The sequence below is a fragment of the Arachis ipaensis genome, chromosome B10 (genome assembly GCF_000816755.2).
Source record: "Arachis ipaensis cultivar K30076 chromosome B10, Araip1.1, whole genome shotgun sequence".
In the NCBI taxonomy this organism is placed as follows: domain Eukaryota; kingdom Viridiplantae; phylum Streptophyta; class Magnoliopsida; order Fabales; family Fabaceae; genus Arachis; species Arachis ipaensis.
The window spans coordinates 8,517,363-8,526,682 of record NC_029794.2 but is presented as its reverse complement, the minus strand read 5'-3'; the positions used below and the strand labels follow the sequence as shown (position 1 = coordinate 8,526,682).

Genomic DNA, 9,320 nt, shown 5'->3' with positions numbered 1-9,320 from the left:
TAAAATTATTAAAATCAAAAGAATAAATATAGAATTTTAATTATGTTTCTCCTTCTCCACTAATTTTCTTGGCAAAATTGAGGAGAAAATTTTTATTTTTCATTTAATTTCTTTTGTGATCCAAACAAAAGAAAGTTAAATTTTCCATCCAATTTCATCTCTTATATTTTCTTTCCTTCTAAATTTCACTCATCCAAACATAGTGTAAATGTACCAGAAATAAGATGGAATTCAATTTAAATGACTGTTTGAATGGTTTGAATGTGAAGATTGCTACTATTGTCCATTGGGGGGGAGGAGAGCGTAGATGCACGCTCCAAGGAGACAGAGCGGTGAGGCGAATGTCAGTGACTCAGTGAGGTCTGAGGTGAGCGGCTCTACTCCCTCCCAAACAAAACAAAAACGGCGCCGACTCATATACTAATCTTTTATTTCAAAAATAAATAAATCCATAAATATTACTAATTACTAATTATACTAAAATTCGGGGAGAAATGTTTGGAATTTCGCCAGAACAAACATTTTAGCAAAATGCCACGAGCGAACCCTTCAGTGCCACGTCAGCAGCAAGTTCTACTTTTTATATGATTCTCTCTCTTTCTCTCACTTCTGCTCCTATAATTACCACATCTACCTTGTCACATTTTCTTCTCTTTCTCATTTTCTCTCTCCTCCTTCTCCCTCTTCTCTCTGTCTAGCTTCAGGAGCAACCAGCTCCAGCAGCACCCTTTCTCTGACTCTCCCTCCCTCTCTTCTCTGCTCCGAAAGCTAGAAGAGACTTGTTGCTTCGGACCTTCCAATCGCATCTACCGACTTTGATCTTCCTGAATCCCCGCCCCAGATTCCACCTTTTTTGGTAACTAACAAAAGCCCTAATTTTTTTCCGTTACCTAATCGATTTCCGCTGGTTGGGGTTATGTACCCAAAGTTCTAATATTTTTTAGGTTTTGTATCTGGGTTTCGATCGGCTTTGCTAATTGTTGTATGGGCAAGTTGGAAATGATTTGTGTGTTCTGGACTTTGTGTGATGACGGACTTTTTTTGGACTTTGTTTCTGCTTCTAATAGGGGTTTCTGCGTTTTGCTTTGTGTAAATTGTTTCTTTGTATTTTTGTTGTTTTAGCGCGGCTTTAGTGGTACTCGAGGGTTTCTGTGGTGGTTGTTTTTCGGGTTGCTTCGAGAGTTCGATTGTTGTGCTCCTAGCTCTATTGTAACTTTTTATTTTGTTTTTTTAATTATTTATGTCGGTGTTTATAATTCACAGAGACGGAGGTTATCTAATATGCAGTGTTAAGCTCATCTCATGGTTTAGATATATCCCTTAAACATTGTGAAATTAACCTTTGTTTTATGAACTGTTCGTCTAATTTACTACTAGAGCTATGTTAGGACTTTGCAATTCATGTTGAATCATTTGAATCTTCATTTTGTATTGTGGATTTGGCCTGTGTCATTTCATATTAGTTTCCTACATATTGTATGACAAAATTGAAAGGACTGATGTTATACATCCATCTGTACAACTGTAACATAGTTGTTGTATATTCTGAAGTTAATGTGTATTGATGATCACTATGCAAAAAAGACTCCTTTTCTTCCAATATGATCATCGATGCATCTTTTGTCTTGTTCTTCTGATGGTGCAGGCTGGAGTTATGCTTATTAAGCTGGAAAATGTGTACAAATGCAAGTACATAATTTCATGAAAAGTGATATTGCATATGCTATTCAATAGAGTTTGTATTTCGTGAATGAACATTTGATATAATCTAAATTTGTTATGTGATGATATATAAAGATTGCAGAAACATGCCATTTCGCAGTGGATGGGGTAAATATGAAGCAAGGCGGCAAAAAGTGATAATACAGATATGTTTTGTGTTGTATGGCTGAATTATATAATCTGGTTCCAGTTGAATAAGTTAACCTCTGAGGCATACTTTTATGTGATTATAACTATAAGTTACAGCATTTGGAATGCTGCTAATAATATAGTGCATATTTTTCTGTGCTTAACTGATTATATTATTTAATGATCTTAGCCCTCTCGTTCATCTTAATGACAACTAATCCTACTTGTTAGATAGACACTGATGTTAGCCCTCTCGTTCATGCTGAATGTCTTTTGGGTTCTGTTGCTTTCAACTTGCATAAATTAATACAGTATTATTTTTCAGTTTTACCAATTTTTTTATATTGATGTCATCTATATGTAGATCCAAGTCTATTTGATTGTTCGTGCCGGTGGTGAAGATCACCTTAGTGTATTTATTAAACGACATTGAATATTCAGAATGCCAAAGGAGAGAAGAGATAGGTCTTTGTCGCATGATAGTACCAGAACATCACCTTATCCAAGCAGCTCTAGTCGAGTCCGAAGATCGGCTCCTAAAAGTACTTTTGAATCTGAGGAAAACGTTAAAGAATGGGAGGACGCTAGATGTCCAGTCTGCATGGAGCATCCTCACAATGCTGTTCTCCTCATATGTTCATCGCATGAAAAGGGCTGCCGCCCTTATATGTGCAATACTAGCTATCGCCACTCAAATTGTCTTGATCAGTTCTGCAAGTCATTTGCTGAAACCTCTTCAGCACCTCCTCAAGTAGAATCTCAGTTAGAAAGTCAAATTTCAAGCCCAAATTCATCTCATGTCCAAAGTACTGAAGCAAATACTGATGATACGCAAGAAGAAAGAAGTGAAGGATTTGTGACAATGCAATCTTTAGAAGAGGGGACTGGAAAACCAAAGCTAGTATGCCCTCTATGTAGAGGTCACATAAAGGAATGGAAAGTGGTGGAGGCTGCTCGTCATTTCATGAACGAAAAATCAAGGAGCTGTTCCTGTGAGACGTGCGCCTTTACTGGGACATATACAGATCTCAGGAAGCATGCAAGGATCGAGCATCCTCTTGTACGTCCATCTGCAGTAGACCCAGAGCGTCAGCGGAACTGGAGGAGGTTGGAACGACAGAGGGATCTTGGCGACCTGCTTAGCACTCTGCAGACTTCCTTTGGAGAAAACAGGGCTGATGATGGTCTTCCTCCCATAGATGATGGTGGTTTGCTGGCTGTGTTTTTCCTTATTCTTCAACCGGCATCCGTGTCTCGTGGTGGTGCTACAGGAACTAGACTCCAAATGCGTATAAGGAGACCTAGGCTCTGGGGGGAAAGCTATGAAGGGGAATCTGGATCTGCATCTAGAGATGATGCAAATGAGTCTTCGGATGGAGGATCAGATAATAGAAGGCGTCGTGTCCGTAGACGGATGAATCCCGAGGATCAGCAATGATGTGGAAAATATTTGCATTATTTGTAAGAGTTCCCAAGTGGGTGTCCCCTCTGATCCTTTCCCCTTTTCTTGCTCTTAGCATATTCAGAGATAGGCATGAATCATGAGACTTTTATTTGTTGCAGGTGGAAGGAAAGGAGAAGGGGGAGGAGTTATCGGCTTTGATGCTCGAATATGCTCCATGATTGTGCAACAATTCTGGGTTTGCATTGCTGATTGTCAGGGGATGAAGAAAAAGATGTTACTCGCCGGTGATTCGGTGATATCTGTATATTTAGCATTTTTATCCTTCCCAATCTGTGCTGCTATTTCTCGAGGATTTTGAACTATTGAGTTTGAAATAAAAATCTACTGTTGTCTTCAATAAGTTCTTTTACTCATTGTCTTGTTGCTCGCTTTTGCCTCTAGCAATTGCTAGTTGCTAGTTACTAGTTACTAGTTGCTGCCATCAAGTGTAGAAAACCATTCTATGTGCTATACCTTAACTGTTGAGGTGTGTAGTAGAGGAATAATTTCTCTTAAGTGCTCCACAAGAACGTTTCAACGCGATGCAAATCTTTAGGTGTCAATGATTGCCAGTGATTTATAGTAACGATTAGTGTCACTGACTGTTTGTGTAATAAATTTTCTATTTTATATAATCAGAACAATAAACAAGAAGGGGCATGATCACAGATTCAGGCTTGGTTTGGTAAAGCTTTTTGAAGAGGTGTTTGTGCTTTTTAAAAGTTCAAGCTCCTCATTTTGTGTTTGGTAAATAAAAAAGATCATGTGCTTGTGCTTGTAGCTTTTAAAAGATCGGAATACTTTTGAAAGCACCTAGATAGAGCTTTTCAAAGTTGGCTTGTGCTTTTCAAAATTTAAAAGTCTAATATAACCTCATATGTTAACTAATTTTCAAATTTAATGTTTGCATTTATATCTATTATAGTATTTTTAAATTTTAAAAGCTATTTTACTAAATGTAATTGTTGTTGCTTGTGATTATTAAAAGCAATTTTTAATTTAATTTACCAAACATAAATGTTATAACTTTTAAAAAATCATCTTTTAAAAATTAGCTTTTATAAGCTACTTTTAAAAAGTAAGAGCTTTACCAAACTAAGCCTCAATCAGCCGGTAGCCAATAGCACAAAAGCAAATTTTATCCATTGAAGTATAGCCGAATAAATGTGGAGGAGGTTTCAATAGGACTTGATTGCCAAAGATATGATAATAATAAAGTCAAGTCAATAAACAAACGGGTAGGGGCCTAGAGGGAGCAAAGAATATTCATAAAGACTAAAAAAGTATTTGAGTATTAACAAAGAAATTAATTTTGATGTATCATTAGTATAAAATAGTTTTATGTGTATTAAATATTAATGTAGTTTTTATATGTGTATTAAATGATGTAATGTCATGCTAGTAAATTTAAACAAATAAAGAGGGAAAAAAAGAGTTTCAAAAGAAAACAAAAATGTACCACTTAAACAAAAAGAATTAGTGCCTATTCGGTTACCTCTCAAGTCTCAATAAGTCAATAGTAGAACCGGAGGCTATAATAAATTTTGGAGAGAGATCAATTTGTATGGCTCTTTTTAATTCTCTCAAAATTAATTTTGAGGTATCTAAAAGTATTTTTCAGTTGAATTATCACTATATTACCACTACATTTACAATTACTCATTATCTCTTACAAAACTACGTACAGTAAAGTAGTTATTTACACAATATTTTTATTTTTAAAAGTAGTTATTTAAATTATTCTATGAAAAAAAAATCATTTATTTTATAAAAGAAATCCTCCAAAAGAAAAGGCCAATTATTTCAACTTACTCGATTCAATCATAAATTTCCCAACAGTAAAACGAATGAGGCAAAGAAGAAAAAGTTAAAAAATTTGTTTTATTGATTGATTTTTAAATTTGTTTACAAGAATCCGAATCCAGCAGGAGCGCCTCCCTGTCGATCTGAAAGAAGAAGAGCAAAGAAAGTCGTTTAACCTTACGATTAAGTTAAGGTTTAGGGTTAAGCTTGTGCGTGATTTTGTTTGTGTTCAAGGTTCCTTTTTGACAGGGACAGGAGGTGGATCTGTATCTATTCTCCAAGAATTTCATTTCTTTCCCCACTCCCATCTCCATGCCCATGTCAATAATCGATTGATTCCTTGAAACCATATCACATCATATCTATACTTGTTTGGTTTAAGAATGGGTACGGAGAAGAAGAAAGAGAAGGCGTCGAACTCGAATTGCGGCGGTGATGGTGATGGCTCGGCGGTTGTGTTGAATGTGTACGATCTGACTCCTATCAACAATTACATGTATTGGTTTGGACTTGGAATCTTCCACTCTGGCATTCAAGGTCCTCTCTTTTCTCTTTCTTGCTTTATTGTTCTTAGCACCACATTCAATTCATGGCACATTAATGTTGCGTTTTCTGGTTCGGATCTTCTTGGACTAAACCGGATTTTACTCCCCTTCCGCTTCAAGATCCCAACTTGGAAATGCTCCCCTTTGATTAAAACAAGCTAAGCTACTCAATATGAGATAGTTGCTTTGGATGATTTGATTGAAGCCTTGGGAATCCGCATCTACCACAGAATTTTGACTTTATGTACTACAATGATTCATATGTGGCTAGTGTGTTTGGTGCTGGATTTCATTTGTCTAAATTTGGGTTATGGTTGATTGGGAATCTGTGTTCAACAAATATATAATCAAGAAGGAATGAGTGTCTATGAATTTAATAAATTTATCTGTTTCATATACAGCTGTAGATCGTTTAGTGAATTCTTCCGGATAAGCATGGCGTTTTGCATTATTGTTTGGAAAGAATTATTCATGTTGGCATTCAGACTTGTTCTGAAGAATATTAAGATTCTTTCAACTATGAACTCTTTTGTTCTGAATTTCTATGTTGTTTTAACTGATACAAGGCTTATTTTTCTTTCTTTTCTCTCTAATAGTGCATGGTAAGGAGTATGGATTTGGAGCCCATGACTTCCCGGCTAGTGGAGTCTTTGAAGTGGAGCCACGGAATTGTCCTGGATTTATATATAGAACTTCGATCACTTTGGGCCATACAAATATGAATTCTTCTGATTTCCGGACATTTATTGAGAATATGGCCTGTGAGTATCATGGGGATACTTATCACCTTATCTCTAAGAATTGTAACCATTTTACGGATGATGTTTCGTTGAGATTAATTGGAAAACCAATCCCAGGTTGGGTGAATCGTCTTGCCAAGCTAGGTAAAGCCATAAGAGAAATTCTCAAGTTAGCTTTCTTTATACCTCCTATGTTTATATTTATCTTCCTGTTATTTATTATTAACTAGTAAGACGTTGCTTTCAGCTTTATCTTTTTCTCTCTAGCAACTGAAATTAAATATCCAGCATTAATCTTCTATTTATCCAGTGCTTCTTATTTATGAAGTTTAAATTTTTCCTAAAATTTGACTTGAAATAGAAATTGGAAAAAAAGGAAAAACTTAATCTCGAAATAGTGTCCACGTATAAGGTCCATAATATCTGCATTTCTTCAAGTTATGTTCAGGGAAGGAATTGTTTCCTCTGAACATATAACTATAATTGTTATTCTGTCTATCTGGAAAAAAGTTTCTTTTCGAAGAATAACTAGTCTTTAGAAAATTTATCATGTTAGAATGATAGCAGTTTTTTGGGCAATGGATCCAATCTACTACACCTTTTTCTCTCTTCTACTTCTCTTCTGCACTTTTGACATCATATACACCCAATTCCAGCACACCATTATGGCATATATAAACATAATGATCATAAATCTAAGTTAGTCTTCTGTTGAAAAAATTTCAGGTGCTTTGTGCAGTTGTCTACTTCCTGAAAGTCTTCAAGTAACTAGTGTTAAACAGCTACCTGAATACCATGAATGCTCAGGTGTGTATATATTCTTGTTCCTTAAAATTTTCACGTCCAGCATTATCTCGAAACATGGAAATTTCGAACTTGTTAATATTTGTAACTACTTATGCTGCCAATTTTTGGTGACTCTTTGCAGATGACGAATTTGTTGAATCCCTCTCAACCGCAACACCCCGTGAGTCAACAGAAATAGATGATGAACCAGAAAAGCACCTTCTGTCACCATCATCTAGAACTGAGGATGTTACTTTCATTAAAGAGACTCCAGTAAAGTGAATATGTTGTGTTTGAGGTGAGAAACCGCCTCGTTAATACAGGATGTGCTCCCTTGAATAGTTATCCATTTGATTTGCAGTGATTCTTTTCCCACAATGTTCTGACTCTTCCATTGTTTTCTGCATTCTAGTTGGTTCATTTATCATAGCTAAAGAATCCAAACTACATAGTGCTATGTTGCATTTTGTGTATGAAAAAGGTTTTTGTGTGAGGCTTATTTGTGTTTCATTTTCCCCCCTTTTTTATTTTTATTTTTTTTAATATTTTAGTTGGAAAATGGGGTGGGGGATTATTGGGGCTTTCAAGTATGTAATGTAAATGAATTCCACTTTTGGGAACTGTATGATTTATGGAATATTGTTTTTCTAAGTAGATAAGCCACTTTGATTGATTGATTTTTGTGACAAATCTTCCAAGCACAGATGTGAATGCTTTCCTGCACAGTAGTAAAAGAAAGAACTGCCCTCTGCAAGCATATGAGGGTCAGAAATCCATTTTCTTTCTAGAAACTTCTGTTATTTAGGTTGGTGAAGTGAAAGATGGTTGCAGCATACAGTTTGGTGAATTACATGTACTCACGAGTTTCAATTGTAGAAAACTATTATTGCATTGTAATATGTTGAATGTCTGTTATGGCCATGTTTATTTTTTACATAAATCTGATAAATATATCTTGCAGCCATTGGTTTTTGGTAAAGTATGGAGTCATTATTGATAGGATAGGCGATTTACATTTTACAATCTGTTGGGAAATTCTCATGGAAAATTATTATAATGTATATTGATATTTACTCTAAAATCACGCAACATGTTAGAATTTGTACTTGATTTGATGGTCATTATTTACTAGCCAGCGCCTTTTTGAGATATTGTTAGATAAACTTTTATTAATTATTATCAATTAGTAGGACTATAATTCTTGACATATGGATCCTTGTGATCATTGGACCCTGTTTATCTGGCAACGGCTCAACAAATATACGCTTTATTCCCACTCCAAAATATATTTGTCAATGGAGTTTGATGAGTAATAAACACAATGAGTCAACACTTACTCAGTTACTCCTACAAGTAAAGGTTTTCAAATTTCAACTATTAGATCGTTTATCCATGAATTAATTATGGTGAGTAAAATACAAGAATTGACTTATTCATAGAATTTTTTTTACACTCTATTATTAAAATATCGTCGGTTAAATTGCCGAAAAACATTGGAAAAATGGCAATAGTAATTTGACTACCCAAATAAACTACTACAAAATAATTCCTTTTTTTTTTAAATCTTTTTATTCATCTTAATCTTCTTCTCTCTTATGTATTGAAAGAGGTGTATTGAGTAGTGGTTAGTTGTTTAAAACTTAGATTGTATGAACATAGCATTACCAAAAAAGTGTTTTGTTGAAGATGCTTAAAACACGATGAAATATACAAATTAAAATATGTATCAATATAGTTTGTTGGTAGATATGTTATTATTATTCGAAACGAAGTCAATACAAAAATCATTATCAAGTAGTAGTATAGAATATCTCTCTTATTAAAATTGGACAACAGAAAATGCGGAATGGCGGTTGGCTGTTGCACCACCTAATTTCTATTTTTTCTTAGTCGCATGTTTGCAAGGATAGACTGGTTCCATTCATTTTACTGGTATTATATTTACAAGGGTTAAAAAATATGTTCTTCTATAATAAATATAAGACACTGTCGGCAATAGATTCGGTCAAATGAACCTTCAAGCCATTGACAAAATAAGAATGCCGGAACTGATGACTCATGAACATTGTATTTCAGGATGAGAGAAAGCAAGTAATCATGGGGAAAAAAGAAATAACCTATGTATATAACTATATATAAATTTCTCACTTA

At 34.9% G+C, this 9,320-nt stretch overlaps 2 protein-coding genes across 5 annotated transcripts; both read left to right on the top strand.

Moving 5' to 3' along the window:
• LOC107622477 lies at positions 593-3,665 on the top strand. 3 transcript variants are annotated; one of them, XM_016324387.2, is made up of 3 exons: positions 593-856; positions 2,216-3,312; positions 3,415-3,665. In XM_016324387.2, exon 2 carries the CDS (start codon positions 2,294-2,296, stop codon positions 3,287-3,289), a length of 996 nt encoding a protein of 331 aa, XP_016179873.1. In that variant the 5' UTR covers positions 593-856; positions 2,216-2,293; the 3' UTR covers positions 3,290-3,312; positions 3,415-3,665. The 3 variants fall into 3 exon arrangements, with proteins under 3 accessions (XP_016179873.1, XP_016179871.1, XP_016179872.1); XM_016324385.2 differs by having other exon boundaries at positions 594-856; positions 2,216-3,326; XM_016324386.2 differs by having other exon boundaries at positions 615-856; positions 2,293-3,326.
• LOC107622479 (deSI-like protein At4g17486) lies at positions 5,095-8,148 on the top strand. 2 transcript variants are annotated; one of them, XM_016324389.2, is made up of 5 exons: positions 5,095-5,635; positions 6,240-6,527; positions 7,110-7,190; positions 7,312-7,467; positions 7,874-8,148. In XM_016324389.2, the coding sequence occupies exons 1-4, from the start codon at positions 5,482-5,484 to the stop codon at positions 7,449-7,451; spliced, it is 663 nt and encodes a 220-aa protein (XP_016179875.1). In that variant the 5' UTR covers positions 5,095-5,481; the 3' UTR covers positions 7,452-7,467; positions 7,874-8,148. The 2 variants fall into 2 exon arrangements, with proteins under 2 accessions (XP_016179875.1, XP_016179874.1); XM_016324388.2 differs by having other exon boundaries at positions 5,096-5,635; positions 7,312-8,035.

Coding starts and splice junctions, on each gene's coding strand:
- LOC107622477 (XM_016324387.2), top strand. CDS start 2,294: ATGCCAAAGGAGAGAAGAGATAGGTCTTTGTCGCATGATAGTACCAGA.
- LOC107622479 (XM_016324389.2), top strand. CDS start 5,482: ATGGGTACGGAGAAGAAGAAAGAGAAGGCGTCGAACTCGAATTGCGGC. Junction 6,528..7,109: donor GAATCGTCTTGCCAAGCTAG/GTAAAGCCATAA, acceptor AAAAAATTTCAG/GTGCTTTGTGCAGTTGTCTA. Junction 7,191..7,311: donor TGAATACCATGAATGCTCAG/GTGTGTATATAT, acceptor GACTCTTTGCAG/ATGACGAATTTGTTGAATCC.